The sequence below is a fragment of the Poecilia mexicana genome, unplaced genomic scaffold, assembly GCF_051168715.1.
Source record: "Poecilia mexicana isolate PSO_F unplaced genomic scaffold, ASM5116871v1 scaffold_8, whole genome shotgun sequence".
Classification (NCBI taxonomy): Eukaryota; Metazoa; Chordata; class Actinopteri; order Cyprinodontiformes; family Poeciliidae; genus Poecilia; species Poecilia mexicana.
Genome location: NW_028263377.1, coordinates 19262383 through 19280848, shown reverse-complemented (window position 1 = coordinate 19280848; position 18466 = coordinate 19262383). Strand labels below are relative to the sequence as shown.

The 18466-nt window shown below is 38.8% G+C and overlaps 2 protein-coding genes across 2 annotated transcripts; both read right to left on the bottom strand.

The window, feature by feature from the left end:
• Positions 1-1098: 1098 nt before the first annotated feature.
• tyk2 (tyrosine kinase 2) lies at positions 1099-11602 on the bottom strand. Its single transcript, XM_014983416.2, has 24 exons — positions 11448-11602; positions 10802-10993; positions 10588-10711; positions 10361-10496; positions 10114-10268; positions 9623-9998; positions 9343-9513; positions 7804-7961; positions 7604-7721; positions 7304-7487; positions 7096-7214; positions 6850-7005; positions 6672-6759; positions 6329-6456; positions 5828-5963; positions 5313-5464; positions 5074-5224; positions 4893-4984; positions 4630-4819; positions 4269-4387; positions 3470-3642; positions 3276-3393; positions 3059-3169; positions 1099-1649 (listed from the first exon to the last, which is right to left on the bottom strand). Exons 2-24 carry the CDS (start codon positions 10977-10979, stop codon positions 1515-1517), a joined length of 3468 nt encoding a protein of 1155 aa, XP_014838902.2. The 5' UTR covers positions 10980-10993; positions 11448-11602; the 3' UTR covers positions 1099-1514.
• A 1188-nt stretch (positions 11603-12790) lies between these two features.
• On the bottom strand, positions 12791-17679 carry cdc37 (cell division cycle 37 homolog (S. cerevisiae)). Its single transcript, XM_014983413.2, has 8 exons — positions 17308-17679; positions 16802-17083; positions 15353-15458; positions 15136-15251; positions 14815-14937; positions 13820-14002; positions 13647-13718; positions 12791-13559 (listed from the first exon to the last, which is right to left on the bottom strand). Exons 1-8 carry the CDS (start codon positions 17413-17415, stop codon positions 13422-13424), a joined length of 1128 nt encoding a protein of 375 aa, XP_014838899.2. The 5' UTR covers positions 17416-17679; the 3' UTR covers positions 12791-13421.
• Positions 17680-18466: the final 787 nt, after the last annotated feature.

The following is an 18466-nucleotide window of genomic DNA, read 5'->3' as shown; positions in this document are numbered from 1 at the left end:
CATGATCATTGTAAAAATCTTACCAGGAGACATCACTTTTCAAATAACTAAAGAAAGACTAATAACTAATTCCTTTTAAAATTATGTCATTTTAAATGGATATTAAAATAATAATCTCTCCAGTCTTTTACTACGTACTTTATCTTGTTTCTTTGTGTATTTGTTTGTTGATTAAATTTGAATATATACCAGTTTATTTTTTTCAAAAGCATGAAGAAAACCATAAAATACATTTTTTGTGGCTCATGGCAGGTGGATGAACCGACAGACATTCACAAACGACAACAAAAATCCTTCAATTAGTGGCTGAGAGTTCAGAAAGCTCCCACTGTTTCACCTCACAGGGTCATACTGACCTGTTCCACAGCAGGAGAACCAGGTTAACACTACAGAGAAAAGTTTCTACTTTTTCCATTGTTTGAGACTGCAACTGGTTGCATTGAAAATGAATACCGCAATGCTGTGATGAAAAAGAGGAATGATAGATATCTTGTTTTTAACATAAAGTATTATGTTTTGTTAAGGTTGTGTGCACTTTCCAACAGTACTGTCTTTATCCGAAGTGGGTTTTCCCTCACACAAATTGTAGTGGGATATCAATTCCTGGAAGAAATCTGAAACTTCTTTCTTTTCATTTTAGAAGAATAGGACAAAAAAATACTTCACACAGAGAAATGGCACGAAGGAAAAATCCTGTGCCAGCACGGGGCCTTGCAGTCCAGAAAGGGTGCATTAAGGTGCTAAAATCATGCACTCAAGTATTAATTTTAAGGAACGGATGTTTTTTTGTTTTTTTTAACCACAGTATTAGTAAAATAATGCCTGGTATCCCTTCAGTTTTGTTTCTTCAGTGCCACCTGAGCTATAGTCTTTTGCTTAGTAACGAACATGCATAATCGTTTCTGTCCTCATGTCCTTCAAATAAGAAAGTGAGTAACTAATTGCGCACATATTTTTCTGTATCAGGTGGGATTGTAATAAAACACCCTGTAGAGCTTTTGGCTGCCATAGACTGGTTCTTCGTTAATCTGCTCCCTGTCTTGTAACCTACAACAGTGAAATGTAAAATTGTAATATAATTTAGTTCAACAGTCACAGTTAATATATTTCAGCTTTAATAAAAGCAAAGATTGAAAAGGATTTAGTTGATTTCTAGCTATTTTTTTCAAAATAGCATGCAAAATGAACAAACACTTAAACATGTACAGAGGATAAAAACGAAACACAGAAATACCAACTTCCTGATGAATGAAAGCCTGCATAGCAACAACAAGAAATTTATTTTAACCACTCAAAGCCTCCGCTTTTAACATGATGCTTAATTATGTGAGGACAAAAGACTGTTCTATATCACCTTGCCTACAGACATCAGAGCATATGTGTGTACTTTACATTTTTAAACATAGGAAGACATCTTTATAAATAGATGAATCAAGAACTATACACTTTAAGTGAGAAATATGGCTACACTTTGAGCATCAACAACTAATCTGATGGATCTTCACTGACTCCACTCAGCAAATCTGAGACATGGGACTGAACGACCAGTCAAACATCTTTCGTACTGACTCGAGCCTTTCGATGAGGTTACTGAACGTAGGCCGATTTTCAGGATTTGCATCCCAACACTGATCCATCAACAGCTTCACCTGGGAAGGGAAAAACAAAGAAGATCCTGAACCACTCAAACAAACGCTGTATTTTTAAAAGACACACGTAACTGTTATATTTTTGTACTCAAAGGCATAGATTTGGTTTCATGAGACCAAGTAATACAAAATGCAGGGATATTTTAATCATCAAAGAGCACAGAGATCTTAAACTGTGTCGAATTTTGCACACCATAACTTTGCAAGAAAGGCTTTTTGAAAATAATTTTCATCACAAGGAGAATAAAATAACACAAATAACCCTGTGGCTTCAGCTGCAAGCTCCTCTGCCTTCTCCCTGTGGATCAACTGCCATCTGCAAAAATACACCACCCCCGACTAGAAACAACCAATCAGAGCCTCAGAGCCAGGAGGAATGTCTTACCACTGTCAATTATGCTCGTGGACATGCTGCTCATATACCCCCCTTCACTTGCGCTACTGCTCCTCCTTTCCCACACCGTACCCTTTCATTAATGTGCAGGCAAGCAAACCTGGCCACCATAAACAGTTTTCAGTGACTGTAAATTGTTTCTCTGCCATTAGCACAGTTGCAGCAAGCCGGCAATTTTGAGATTGTATGAGCTGATTACATCGAGCAGCGAGTACACAACCATGATTGAGAGTACTAAGACATCCCTCTTGCCTCTGATCGTTTGTTTCTGACAGGTACATTTCTGCAGATGGCTGTCGGACTACAGGGTGGAGGCAGAGGAACCAGATTTTTATTCACAGACTGTCTTATATTGTACTGTCAGGACAAAGCAACAGAATTAGCATATATGTGAAAAAAAAAAAACTCTTTTTGCACACTGCAAAACATTAAATCTTAAAAAGCATCTTTGGTCTAGTTTCTAGAGCAAATTTCTCTTTCAAATAAGACAAAACTAACTTAAAAGTAACTTTTTAGCAAGATGTAAAGGCTTATTTTAAGTAAATGGCTCCATAATGAATCATGATGAAAAGGTACTTGTTCCATTTGCAGATTATTTCACTTGCAATTAATTTTTCTTGTGCTATAAGTTCATTTATCTGCCAATGGAACAAGTACTTTTTCATCAATATTAAGGAATTATTTACTTAACATAAGACAATATATCTAAGCTAGTTTGTCTTATATGAAGTGCACTAAAGTATTTGCACTAGAAACTAGACAAACATTACTTGGTTAGATTTTGTGTTTTTGTAGTATAGAAGTTAAGTACCACAGCTTTAAGTGATCATAATAACCTTAATACTGAGTGCACTAGTATTGTGAGCTTGCTAGAAAGTGCAACATTAAGTATTTTGAATTATGACAGCTCATAATAATATTTTTTAACAAAACTGTGATAATATTAATGACTTTGAAAAACTAACACTATTGCACCCTTAATAACATTTCTTCATTATGGGTTATTTAATGTTACCTCATGTGGGGAATCTCTGGGACAAGGCAACCTTTGATTTCTCTCCAGCAGTTTTATGAGTTTCACCACGTTCATGTGTTCTTCCTTATCTTCTGTCATTTCAATGAACTTCTACAAAAACACACACAGGAAAAAAGACATTCTTTTCAGACTCAGAATGCAATTTTTTTCTGACTGTTCTTGTATTTTGTTTGAGCTGAGTCCGTTCATAACATACAGCTGGAGGACTCTGGCGATGGTCACAGCGAGTCAGGATCTCATACAGTGTAACTCCAAACGACCAGACGTCAGAGGCAAATGAGAATTTGAGCTCCTTCAAGCACTCGATGGCATACCTGCAAGGTGCAAAGCATGCAAATCTAAGTGCTAAAAACACACAAAGTATCACTTTTACATGGTGCATGAACTGACCAGTAGACAGGACTGTCTCCGTCCTCACGAACCCGATAGTAGATTTCTCCTTCTGGGATGTACTTTGTCAGGCCAAAGTCTCCGATCTTTACAACGTTTTGGTTTTCCACCAAAACATTTCGAGCAGCAAGATCTCGATGCACATAGCGCTTTGAGTGCAAGTAGTCCATCCCCTGGAACACATCGTATAATACGTTTTGTAAAATTATACTTCCAGGGTTTTTTTTGTGAGTATATCTCTACCATTTTGATACATCAAAGTTGAATTGTCCATCTTTAAGTCATATCAGTAGTCAACACTCCTGGATCTAAATCATTCTATTTCAGCCCTGGCTGTATGCTAATGTTCGAAAGTGAGCCACTGCTCCAGTCCAAAGTCTTTTGCAGCCTCCAACGGCTCGGAAAAACAGGTTACGGCATATTAACAACGGATTAAACAGTTTTAACTGCTGATAAAAGTGACAGAGGACACAGATATGGGAAGTGTGGAAGCCTCTACTGTATCAAATTGACATAGAAATAACAGAGAGTTGGCCATTCTAATGTAAAAACCCAGCGCATATAGCGTTCATGCTTTTGTTTTTTTTTCATCCAGACGGCTTCCCGTGCCCCCCCTGCAATGGCACGGCGCCCCCCTTAGGTGGCGCGCCCCACAGTTTGGGAACCTCTGCCCTATTTGATAAAACTCTGGTCAAATTCACCATGAGAAAACATGATAAAAGCTTAAGAGGTATGAATATTTTTCCAAAGCACTGTAAACTACCGTACAAGCACTAAATACTCAATCGCTGAAACTCACCTGACAGATCTGCTGAGCAAACATGAGGCACTTGGTCGAACTGGTTCTATGTTTGGGAAGATACTCTCGCAGACTCCCCTGAGGAACGTATTCCATTATGAGCTGGACCTCTTGTCGTCCTGTGAGTGCACGATGCAGCAGTGTTCTTATCTTGCCATTTTATTACATTCAACATGATGACCTGAACTAATGCTCAGCAGGCTGAGAGCTGAAAGCTTAAAATATTGCCATTCAACAAAAGCTGTGGTGTGCTTAGTATAGATTTTCAATTACTGAATGCAAATCAAAATCTCCCGTTAACAGGGAACTGTCGAGCTGAACAAACGTATTTAAAGTGGACAGATGATGTCTTAGGGCTTACCGGCTTCAGTGCATAAGCCCTTGTACTTCACGATGTTGGAATGATAGAGAGACTTCAGGATTTCAATTTCCTTCATCCAGCCCTGAGGTGCATTTCCGTTCTCTTGCTTCAACGATTTTACTGCCACAAACTCTCCTGTCCCGTCGCTGGACGGGTCATACTGGTACAGAGTGACTTTACCAAAATGTCCCTGCAGACAGAGCAATGTGAATTATCACTTTCTTAACACATGGGAGCAGAAAAGTGTGGCTTCTGGAGCTCACCTCCCCCAAGTCTCTCATCTTCCTCAGGTAGCGCTTTTGGAACACGCTGGGGTCCATGGGTGGGAGAGTGTCAACCGGGGATATATCAGGATCTGCAAGAATAAAATAAACTCTTTTAGGTAATTGCACAACAGCGTATCAAACCAAACTTCAAAAGTAAGGCGTGCAGGCTAGTACTCACTCATCTGAATGAGTTTTGTGAGTTCTCTGAGGATGGTTTGAAATGTAGGCCTCTCATTTGGCTCATATGTCAAACACATGCTGATGAACCTGGCCAGTTCCTCGGAGGATGGGTTTGCGAGACGGCCCTTCGTCTGGTAAAAACGCTCTTTCTGTTGGGTAGAGGACGGTGAAAAGGACAACATGCAGAACTCTAGAAAGTTAGCGAAGCCAAAGTTTAAAGTTTCAGCATGCACCTACCTCAGGCAACGTGCAGTTGCTCATCGGAAGATTAGCATTGTTGAAGATTTCAAGCAGCGTGACGCCAAAACTCCACTGATCTGCAGTACTCTCAACAGGAGCGCCACTGTCAATGCACTCTGGAGCGATCCAGGGTATCCGATCCAAACGTTCTGCAATATGGAAAAGAAGTCATGATAAAGCTCCACATGAAAAGCGATCAACATTAATCTTGATCTATTACTTAAGGAAACAAAGTGAATATTTGCAAATATTTTTGCTTTGTAGTAATTCTGGATCAAACATGCTTGTTTACCACAGAGTAGTTGAAAACACAACTAGGTTTGGTGGGGTTTTTTTTTGACAACAGCCTTATATATACCACAGAGTAATGATAGAAAGACAACAGGAAGCGAAACACAGGAAGTGGTGTAGTCAAACTTTCCGGTTTCCTTAATCTGACTGAAGTGACTGAAGCACTTCAAAGTTAGAAAACATCTGTCGTTGGTTATGTTCAGTCTTTTACCAAATAATACCTTCTCGTGAGAGGACATTCAGCGCAATTCCAGGATCACTCAGCTTGATGAAAGGAGAAGTTCCAGGTTCCAAACCTCCCCGTGCAACCAGAACATTCTTGGCACAAACATTTCCATGAACAAGTCGTTTTGTCTCCTAGTGTAAAAAAAAAGAAAAAAAAAAGGTACAAGTCATCACTTTTTACCTGCAGTTTACTGTTTTTTGTCTGATTTGTTTGATTTAAAATCAGTTTAGACATTTTTTTTTTTAAACAGGCAAATTAAGCTCTAAATATACAGTTATATGAACGGAGGAAACACACAACTTGCATAAATGATTTTAAAATGTTTGAGAGAATATTTCAACATTTCTTGTCTCAACACAGCTACTAAAGTTCAGTTAGACAGGTTCAGTCACTTATTCTGTGCCCCGGTTTGTTTGTGTAAGACTACTTGCATATCAGTAATAATTAAAGTTACACAAACACACAATTAGACCAACAGAAAGGTGTCTGAACTCACGAGATAATTGAGAGCCCTTGCAAGCTGCAGGGATACAACGAATTTCCACTGAGCGGTGATGGAATTTTGTTCTCTGCGGAGAAAAACATCAAGTGGGCCGCACTCCAGGTATTCCTCCACCATGATGTCTGTTTAGGCAAAAACACGTTGAAGAAGTCTAGCTTGTTATGATGCAAGAAAAATGCAAGCAAAGTCAAATTATCTTTAAAATAGAACAGACTGAGTGCAGTTTTGCATTCACTGTGGTGTTGGATTTAACGATTTGACTATGGAAGTAGAACAGGTAAACAAATGAGGAAGTCGTTAAAAGAAGAACTCAGCACAGAACTGTGGTTGCCCTTACTTTCAGATCCTTTGACAGACACACCGTGCACAAACACCAGGTGACTGTGGGATACCTGGCTCATGAGGCTTGCTGTTTCAAAAAAGGCCTAAGACAGAAAAGAGAACAGTAGTTTAAAACACAGGCTCAAAAAACACAAAAAATTTGATGCATGTATGCAAAATATCACATAGCTTACTAGAGCAATGTCTTTATGGCTTTCCTCTAGGATTTTGAGAACAACCCTGATGCCTTTGTTTTTGGAGAAGTTGTTGTTAAACCCATTGTCTGCTTCCCGCAACATTAACTCTCCTAAGTAAATGTTAGTTCTTGTGCCGCGGCCCAAATGATGTTCCTGCAGGTGAACACAAAAGCATGTCTGATCAGAAAAACAACAGGGAATGTTCAGCCTGCCTTAATATGCATGTGGAAAAAGTACGGTCACCTGTTTTATCTCCTTGTCTTTGATCTGGTGAAAGCGAAGCTCTGTCAGGTTCAGGGGCAAGCAGTCAGAGTAGCTTTGTTTGTCAATGCCTTGCCTCTTCACCAGCAGATTAGATATTTCTGCGAAGCAAAAACCACAATGTCACGTTTCTTGTGGAGTCGGTCACATGATGTACAGAACAACATTTCTGGACATCGAAATTACAAACCCGCTTGTCTCGGTAAACAGCATTTCCTGACGGTAAAGTTGTCCGACCCGGACTTGAGCACGTAGGTTTTGAGGTTATCTGTGAGCTCCTTCACGCTGGAGAACTCTTTATCCCAGCCTTCCATGCAGAACACCGAGCCCTTCTGCTGGATGCGAAACTGCTTGTGGCATGATTTTGAACCATTCTGTATATAAAAAAATAAAAAATAAATAAAAAAAAGGTGTAAATACCGAATCTGAAAAATTATGAGCCTCGCTGCACTGCAATAATTCCCAGAGACGAGCGTGGGTGTCGACTTACCTCGTTTCTGTTTAGCACAGCAAGGATGATGCGGTGATAGTCGAGGGCACTCCAGCGGACGAGGAAGGCTCCCTCCTCTCCTGCCTCCCTTCTCAGCTTGTGTAACACAAAGTCCTCACTGCAAGCACACCGCATGATATAACCTCGTCTTTATAACCTGTTTGTGTCCGACTATGCCAGGATTAGAGTAGAGAACTCACTGCATAGGTCCGTGCAACATATTTGCTTCACTCAACACCACCCTTGGGGGAGCCACTTCATGACAAAGATAGTGGTGGGCGTCTGCAGTCAGCCGATAGTATCCATCTAGCAGGGAGATGAAGGAACGGGCCTCCTGGCTGGAGTTCATCTGTACCTCCTACATATACACACAGAAACACCAATGGCTTGCAAACTACGCTTCCACCTGGAGACAAAGGTTTAAAACCTAACAGAAAGCCCAAAGCAAAAAGTAACCCCAGAGTACTTAGTCACACACTTATAAAACAAATGAAGCACCTCTGGTAACGATTCCTCAACAGCAAAGTAGCTGACACACTTTTGTAATTTATGCTTTACTTTTTCAAAACCTGATTATTTAAATCTACAATGAAGATCTTTGTCTTTCTGTTTCTCTGAGGTATAAATACTATGTGACCCCCTCTTCAAAATGGCAAAGGCAAGAAAGCATGCCGTCCAGTGGGATCTGAATTGATCTTCATAAATAGGGTGATGGCAGTAGAGAAAACGGCTCACTTAAACATGAGTTATTCATACCTCTGAACGATTTAATTTGTTTTCATTCACCTTTTACATGGTGAGAGACAAGCATCTCTCACCATGTAAAATGAGTAATAATTGTGGAGTAAAAATATTTTTTTTTATTTACATTTAACTAACTATGACATATAAGATGGTACCGTTCAGCTTTTTGCATGTTTCCACCTATATTTTGACAGTTTATCTTTGGTTACTACAAGCTGTAAGACTGAAACCTCCTTGCTATCGCCCTAATCTTTTGCTTCCTTCACAGTTTCACAATCAAGTCAGAACTTTTGTTGGGCAACTTCAAATGGTTAATATTACTTTCAGTGAGGATAAATATGTTGATAAAATTAAAAAAGAAAAATCTTCAAATCTAAATTTGAACTGTACACGTATAGCTAGAGTCATAATTGAACTCTCCAAAGGTGAAAATTGCAATTAGGAGGACCAACTTGGGGTCAATAAGCCTTTAAGACAACCGTAAGATGCTATCTGTATGGGAAGCATGCCAGGAAAAGCCCCTCGTTGTTAAACACTTCTGGAAAGGAGTGATCCCTGGGCTTTCATCAAATGAGACTAAGATTAAGATTTTTTGGATATGTTATAAAGTAAAGGATGAATATGTGGAAAACCACCTGATCTCCACTGTTCGGTCAAATGAAGACTATTATGCTCTAGGCCTCTTTCTCCTCCAATCGTCTTAAAGTTAATGGCACCATCAATTCTTCACATTTTCAGTGTGAGATTGGAGCTACTGCATTAAGGTCCACATTTATTTTAAGGCTTTTTTTTATTTTTTTTATTTTCACAGATATTTACCATGTGTGGAAATACTATTGGGTGGCGTATGTAACCACACAATGAACTCAAACTTTTAAACTTTTAAAAAGCCGAATAATTTGCCAAGATGACTAAACTAAATCAACATTAGTGATGCATCACATGTACATATTGCATTAGTAGAAGGCACACAGAAGGATAAAAAGTACTCTCACCATGCAGTGACTGTTCTGAGTGCTAATGCACACATTAGCTTCAGTAATGGCGATGTGAATTATTTCGCGGAAATCACAGAAGAAGGTCCATTTATCAGGAGGATTTGACGTGGACTGTTTTGGTGTTTTCTCGTTCACATAGCTGCCCCTGTGGTAAGAGTTTTCCTCTGCCTAGACTCAGGAAGCAAGAAAAACATGAATGCAGAGAATGAAACGTCCACATAATGGGAAGGACATGTTACAGAATTTGAATGTTAAATCATCTAGTGTGCGGACAAACCTTTTGAGTTTTCAGCGTTCTAAACTGAATCCCCTTAGTGCCAGACACCATAATTTCATGGGTGAACGGCGCTCTGAAGCCCTTCTTTGAATCACCATCGCTTTCGTTGATGGAGTAGGAGATGCTTTCATCCCCGTCCTCCGTCAGCTGCAGGCGAGTTACAGAGAAAGTCTCTGTTCCGAAACTTGGAACCAAGTTTTCTAGGGTGGAGATGTATTTGTACATGATTTCATGGGCACCCAGCTGCCCCTTGTCTACAGTGTGCTGCTGGAAGGTCTGCACAAATTCAGTAAACACACGGCGGATCCTGATTTTAGTCAGGAAGTTGTCTCTGGAAATGTTCTCCGCAAATGTTCTTGGAATGCAGTTCTGGAAGCTGAAGGTAAAAACAGAGCCAAATAAAGACACACGTGTCACAGCAGCACTAACCTGTTAAAACGCTTCTATCGTTAGAACAATTACATAGGAACATAGCATTGTGTAGTAATTACCCAGTTTTTCCAGCAACGTCTTGTAAGTTCAACCCCTTTTGCATTGCGAGGTGTGACAGGTGGAGCACAGCCATACCCAAGCTCTCGTTTTTGAAACGATTGCTTTCCTCATCAGATTTTGGCTCTTCCACATTGTTCACAAATTCATGCTTTGCCTACATTGGAGACAAAAGAAGCAGAGGTCGTGTCACTTGCGTAAAGAAAATAAGCAGCATTCACTCAACAGAAGCAGGTGTGTGTCACATACCTGGGCAAACAGATACTCCAAAGATGTAATGTCAAGAAGAGGGGAACCTGTGTTGTTATCTGTCCCAGATTTGAGGGTGTGGCGGGACACAGTTGGCTCCTTTTCATTGAGTCCGTGCCAATTGCGAAAGTAAAACCTGGACATAAACAAAACAGGCCGCTTGCATTAATACCCTTACTGTGTTTAAGCAGTAATCCATGCAAAGCGTTATGCAAATGCAGACTAACCTCATGCAGTAGTGAACCACTTCACTGGAGTTCTCATCTGGACTGAAAACATGGTTCGGACTGTACCAGTATTTTGTTTTTGGGTTGTACAACGCGAATAAGACATGACACAGTGGTGTTATCCCTATGGGAAGAGACCTTGAGGTTACACTCAGAACAAAATAAAAAAAGAAAATCCTCCATTTTGGTGTTTGAGGCCAGCTGTCATTCTCACCTACAGCTTCTGCAGCTGAGATGCACAGGCCCTCTGCTGTGACATCTCCACTGGTATGAGACAGATACCTCTCCCCGCCTTTAGTCCAGAAAAGGTAGACATGGACCCCATGAGACTGAGGGGTCTCATTTGGGCCTGGGAACTTTCCTGGTTTGAAACAACCTGCTTTTCTAGGCATGTTGGACAAGAACACTGGCAGAAAGACAAGATCAAATGGTTAGTGACTCATCTGCAGTCACGTAGACATACGGAAGTAAGGCGAACTGCGATAGCTTTAAATTAGTAAGCTCTATTTATTTACTTGAATATTATGATTATTAAACTCATAGCTAGAAAAATGAAACAAAACAATCATATAACTTTAGTAAAACGACCTGGTTATGCTTTCTTTAAGGCCTTCCGGGATTACAACTTGTCAAACTTACAATTTACGCCACAAATACAGCCTTAAAAGGAAATACGCCACAAAATTGTTATAAAAGTAACTAGGCTATATAATAAGGGCAAGTCACAAGAGCGACCCAAAGCGAGAACTCATTACAATTCATCCGGTGTCATAACAAGGAAATACATTAGCCTACATGTTTATAAACATCGTCGTGGCTGAAATTTATCCGTTCACTTCAGAAACGTGGAGAAATATTACCGTCAACGTCGAGCTCGTTCAGAATGCGGTATTTTAGAAGAAGCCCAGGGTCATGAACCGTCGGTTCGGCTTCATTGTTTACGGAGCGTTATTTCCCCTTCACCACTTTCTCTCTCTCTCTGTTTCTTGTGAACTGTGAGAGTTGCGACAGGACGCTGCTTCCCGAAAACAACGTGACCACTCCCTCCACCGGCTGCGTTAGTGGGCAGGTCCCTTCATGCACTTAGCCTACGCGACGCTCCGTTGCACAAGGAAAGACCCTAAAATCACCGAGTTGAAGGCGATTTCATACAAATGTATTTGAATATTTAGCTATAAATCTGTTCATTCATTATTATTGTTGTAAAACCTAAGTTAATGCATAATAATGCATGTATTGTACTACTATAAATAAATGCTAATACTGCTACAAATACACTCTCTAATAACTATTAGCTAAAAAGACTAACAAAAACACATTAATGACGTAGAGGGGTAATGAACCCTATGTTGTAAAAAATACAATGCTTTCCGTATTTGGGATCTCTTTGAATAACATGCAAGGGAAACTCAATTTGAAACTACTCATCCTAATAATTGTAATCATCTGTGGGAGAAACTAGATGTGTTTTTGCTTTGAGTACATCCTTATGCATTTCTGTACTTGCATGTTGTACCTTATCTTAACTGCTTCAACCAAACAGATCATTCCTCCTGATAAAAACTCAACCAGCTCCAAAAAGCCTCCCATTAAGCACCAACCGTTTCAGTTAAGCTTCCAGTTTCTACACCTTTTTGTTTACGCCGTCTGTCATCCATGCAGTTCATTGCCCACCTATTCTGAAAGCCTAACAGCACTCTAAGATTATGATGGTAAATTTTGATGCAGTATTATGTTGCTTGGCAGAAGCTAATTATAGGTTCGGGTGTTTCAGTCAGGTTTTTCCACTCACTCACTATAAACAACTTACCTCCTCACCCCGACACTACCGGAGGAAAACAGCCCACATTTTCCACGAGGATTCATTTTATTTAATCGCTTACAGTAAAATCAATAAATGTTTTTGTATGACTAAGCCAACATAAACATAAGAGTGTTTTGAACCATCAGCTACAACATGCAAATGTCCGAGTAGTCTAGTTGTCAAAACAAAAGCACGAGTACGAGTTGAGAACCCAGTGACAGTGCCACATGATCTAGTAAAAGCCAAAGGCAGGTCTTTGGACTGAATGAGCTCGTTTCATCTTTTTCAACTATTCTCAAGACATTGGGAAAAAGAGTAAACCTTGAGAAGCGCACGTTTATATTTTGGCTACATTGAGCAGAGGCATAAGCAAAAACATTGTGAGAACACTGGCTGTAATTCTATTTGAGGCCAAGAAGAATCACCAATTTATTTGTTGCATGACCATATTTTTCTGTAGACGAAACATCTTTTTTCCTTACACTTCTACAAGATGCTTTGCTCTCTTCCTTTCAACCTCCATTTTAAGTGTATTTTCAAATTACAACGCATACACTGACACAAAGTCTGAGATAAGAGGACACAGTTTAACATTTAGTCCAAGAAGGTAGTAGAAAATGTCCAATTATGTGTATAAGCTAAAACAAAACTCTTGCATTAAAAAAACTGTTCCAAAAAAAGCACAGAAAAGTCTGCACTCTACACCGGCAGAAAGAAAACAGACATGTTGGATGATACTTACACACGTGTGTACAAATAAATGAAAGGACACAGCTTCAGTGATGACTTTTAGCACAATCAACATTTTCATGTCCAGGTGGGGTCACTGATGCCCCCAGGTCGTGTTGGTACGTGAACATTCTTCCCATAGATCTCAGCAAAACATTTTCAAAGAAGTTATTTCATTCATCTGTGAACTAATCGTACACATAATGAGAGTTGCAATACAGTGGGTGAGCATATTTGCAAAAAAAAAAACCCCAAAAAAAGAAAAACAAAAAAGGAAAACAAATCAGTTGGGCCAATCTGGTCATTCCTTCTTTGCTTCTTCTTGCTCCTGTTTCACCTCTTCATAGGTGGGTTCCTCATCTTTTCTTTCCACATCCACCTTGGCGTTAGGGACCCAGAGCCCAGAGTCGATGCATCTCTTCATGTGCTGTTTGGCCTCCTGAAATTACGTGAATGTAAACCAGAGCTTGTCAAAATGCAAACCTAATTCTCGGAAAGACAACTGATTAAAAATAAAATAACTTACCGTTGGGTCCATTTTGCTGATGACTTCTTGTAACATTTGGATGTCTTTTTCATCGAAGCATTTCTGCATTTCCTGCAATTGTCAACATGCCGTACAAACCTCAAGAATTTACTCTAGAAAGCAAAAGCAAATATGGACAAGACTAACGGGTCGCTGGTGAACGGTGAACTTACTGCTGGCAGAGATTCATAGACTTCAACGGGATCGAGTCCGCCGGGTCCCAGGCGCTTCTGTCGCTCTTCTTCTTCCAGTTCCTTCATGGCCTTCTCTATGCGGATCTTCGCCCTTCCTCTAACTCGCTCCTTGAACGACTCGAGCTCGTCGTTAAATGCATCCTGGTACTGCTGATCGGCCGTCTGGTTGGACGCATACAACACAAAGACTGGGTTTTAATGTTTTCCTGCACATTTACTATCAGGAATTTTGACTGAATCTTTGAGAAGAATACAGGAAACTTAATCAGTTTAGTTTAAAAACTAGAGGAGTTAAACTGCACACCGATGTTCAAAAGTCTTGCTTCTGCATTTGTTCGTTTCATATTTGTTTCCCAAAGAACCAGACATTCCAGAAATCTTTTTTGAACGCTTTGAAAGTTTGCTCTTTAGACGTTAGATGTTTCTTCACATCTAATTATTACCATTTTCAGATAGATGGAATCATCTTAAGGTTGATAAATTGCTCCAATGCTGAAATATTTCAGATATCTACAGCAGCACATAGATTTGTTTTAAGTTTGACTTCTTTACGCTTTGAAGTCAGTAGTGTGATTTTTTTTTCAAGGTGTTGAGAGAGCAGTGAAATATACATAGATAATATATAAAATATAGGTAAATATAGGTTAGCCATAAAAAACATTCATATCAATATCGGCCCAAATTTTCATATCAGGGTATCCCTAATGTTAATCAGCTGTGAGAGAGACTGAAAATGAGCGATGAAGAAATCCAAAATTTAAAGAATAAACTGAAAAACCTTCACGAAACATAAAGAAATATTCTAAATGCAAAAACCCCCAAACATTAGTAGGTCTGCAATCGTTCTTTATGTAAAAAAAAAAAAAAGTCACTTTTCAGTGACAGTATCTTCTGATTAGCATTTAGCGTGCAGCTTTAAATGATCAGTGTTTTTTTTATTTTTTTTTATTGGTTAAACAAAACCGCCTACTTACCTTAATCTTGGAAAAAAACTGACGGAAACAGCCACGGGGATCCACTTTCAAGCTTTTTGCCAACTCAAGTATGAACTGCATCACTATGGTCTGATGAGCCACTTGCTCCATCAGTGCATGTTTCTACAAAAGAAGAACGCATACTTGGAATAGAGTCATGTGGGGATAACAGCTTGAGGGGAAAAAGGAAGGACATTACTGAATGACACCTTAAACAACATCTTATTTACATTTAAATCACCATTGCTATTATCGAATTGAGAGTGAAACACAATTCAATAACAGCAATGTGGATAAGTGTGGAAAAAGAAAAATGCTTACCTCTTCCACTTCAAGATCAATGCACATGATGACAAGATAATTGGCAGTTTCTTCGCATACAAGGTAAGGATTGTCAGAAAGGTACTTCTGGCTGTCGTCCCAACGCCGCAACATCCCTAAAATAAGGCAGTAACAAATAAACATCTGTACTTCCAAACTGTAACAAGGAATACATTTATGCAGACAAAATGACTTGATGGTTGTCAGTGGCCCTTACCAAAATGTTTGATCTGCTTCTCATACTTCTCCACAAAGGTTTTGTGCTTTTGCTCCTTCTCCTCTTCGGTTTCTTGTCCAACCTCAGGTTTGACATTAACGATACTCTGTCAAGGATGCAAAAACAAAACAAAAAATAAATAAATAAGCAATTATTCACTCATTAGTGTTTGAACAGCTGGAAATTGAAGATACTATCCATAATCTATAATTATTCAGGTCAGTGGTGAAAGTTTTAGTGCGCAAATTACATCTAGAACATGTTTTATCTCACAAATCACTCCTTTAAACTAAAAATATTCCTATTGTTAAAGATACCCAGGGTTGAGTTGTCTTACTGAAGGGAGTTGACTCAGAGCCAGATGTTTTTTTGCTCAATGGGGTGTTTAGAAACAAAGACAGAAGAGGCTAAAAGTAGATGCAAGAAGATAATTAAAAGCAAAGCGTATTTTCAATAAGTCTGGTTTTCGTTCAGGCTGCTGCAACATAGCATTAGATTTTGGTAGTTGCTGGCTGATTAGCTCCTTTGCTGTCTTGTGCTTTGCGGTTTGGACCATTTCACACTCGTCTTTCCAGCATACAAAAATGAGTCGCCAGCCATTGGCCGTCATCTCAACAGACCGAGGAAACATTTTGGTAAATTGTCAAAGGAGGAAACTGACCTGCAGATCAATTTCAGTAGACAACAGAAAAGCTGAAATATGAGAAATGTTGGCAGCCTTTGAGAACATATCAAATTAAGGTAAAAATTTACATTCCTTAGGAAGGACATAGAGACTCCTATTCATAGTTAGCAATGCTGATTACATATAAAGTGTTAAAGCCAGACAAAGCAGAAACTCTAAATAATTTTGTCTTTGTTTGACAAAAAGTGTGGCAATGCCTCTGCTCCTAAAAACAATGATTAATAAGCATTCCTTAAAGGAGGGGCAGAGATAAGTATTTTGAATGCTGTACAACAGTTCTTCAAGTAAAATTAAATTAGCGAAAATCACAATTTTAAAGATCCACATGACCTGGATATTGAAAATAGGTCAAAAATCACATAACAGTAGTGTTTTACCACGAAAAAGTAGAAAAATCATGTTTTGTTATAAAAACAAACTACATAAATGTTATCATTTATTAATACACTGATATTGTGAATGTCTTTATTTAGAATATAAAGGAAACACTTAAAAATAAAAATCAACGAGAATCATGCTAAATTTTGAGCAGCACAATAAATTATGTATTAAAAATGGAGACCAATTTAAAGAAGTTGCACTATTATTTACACCTGACATCTACTAGTACAAAGGCCATAAAGACAGTTTTACTAAGTAAATTGTTAGAGTGTTCAGATTTTTCAATCAATGAGGATAAAATAAACCCATAGAAACATCAGACTCTGGGAAATTGCTGCTGAAAATCACGTGTTGCTTAAAGTGGCAATGCTGATCTGTGTCACCTTGCTGAAACCATCTCTGCTGAGCGTGTCCACATTCCAGGGCATCTTCTTCTCCTCTCTTCTGTGTTCTTCCATCTTCTTCGACCAGTCCCGTTCCTCTTTCTTTAATTTCTTCTCCTCCGCCTGGACTTTGTTCAGCTCTGTTTTGGCATCATCCGACGAGGCGACGCTCAGCTCCTGCAGTTTCTTCTGCGTCTCTGCCAGCTTACGCCGACACTCCATTAGACTCTTGTTGATTTCTTCACCTTTATTCTGAAACTCTTCCATTCTCTCCACACGAGCCTGAAAGTCATAAATAAAAGTTTTATCTTCACCCAGCACAGTCACCCATTTTCATAGATTTGCAACAAAACCAACATAGGCTAAATACTTAAGCCTGGCTGAAATAAGTAACGGTGATTTGTGAGGAGCAAGACAACAGAATGTATGTGCAGCCTGGTCAGAGAAGTAAGATTATCAACATTATTATATTAACTACTTCAGGCTAAGTTGAGTTTAAACTGTACCTGGTGTCTCCATCTAAAGAGGCTCGGTGTGTCGATGTTAGGGTGGGTATCATCTTCATCATCTGAGACCTCAATGTGGTCCCACACGCTGTAGTCTATCCTGGACATCCTGCCAGCTACAACACGAAGCTAACCAAGTTAGCCTCCTACAAGTCGGATAAGTTGGAAGGTTAAACAAACTTGACTAGAAAATGTAATTCTGCAGCAAAAAATATCGAAGTGGAGGCACGTCTCAGTAATGTGAGTTGGCTGAAACAGACTGTTTTTTATCCCCCAGAGCAAACACAATTGGACCTCCCTAGCGACTACTAGCTAGATGTAGCTACAGAATTCTAGAAAGAATCGCTCCTGCAAGTTTCCGCCCTACGTCATCACGTCGGCCGTCAGATGCACGTAAGGTATGGCGTCTCAGAGGAGAACACATTCGGAACAAAAGGTAGAGACAAAATTGTGATTTTTTTTTTTATTATTATTTTTGTCAAAAAGGGGTATATAAAAAAAACTTGAGGCAGAGCTTTTAGAGTTGCAGAAAGATTTTAGGTCGTTTACAAAAGATGAGCACATAAAACAAGTTTTATTTAATCATAACTTGCTTTTAACTCATTAATGTTTAAGTTAACGCAGATATTCTTTGTTATAAAGCCGTACCAAAACTGTTTTCAATACATTATTTAAAAATGGAATTTAGTTTAACAATCCAGTTCTTAAATAGAATTAATATAATAAAAATAAAATAATTATAATAAATAAACAGACATAAGCCTATTTATATAGTTATTGCAGAATTGCAATAAACCGATTCTAGATTAACATTATTAGATGCTTGTCATCTAATAATGTGTGCAACATAAATATCTCTATTGAAAACATAAAATATAGAAAAACTAAAAGGAGGTTGCACAGTTGACTTTTCTTACAAACAATCTCATCATATACCTTTTATTATATACCTTTTTAAGTCAAAAAGTAAATAAAGGAGCTGGGCATATATTTGGAATTACCATTTCAACATTTGTTGCACATAGGAGTAATACATTTTGTGTTCCTATTCAAATTTCAGAATGTATTTTAGGAAATGAAACAAAATCTTTATTTCCCTGTATGAGTGCAGTGTAAGTTTCTATTTCAATTTCTAAGTTCAGAAGGATAGAGAGACACT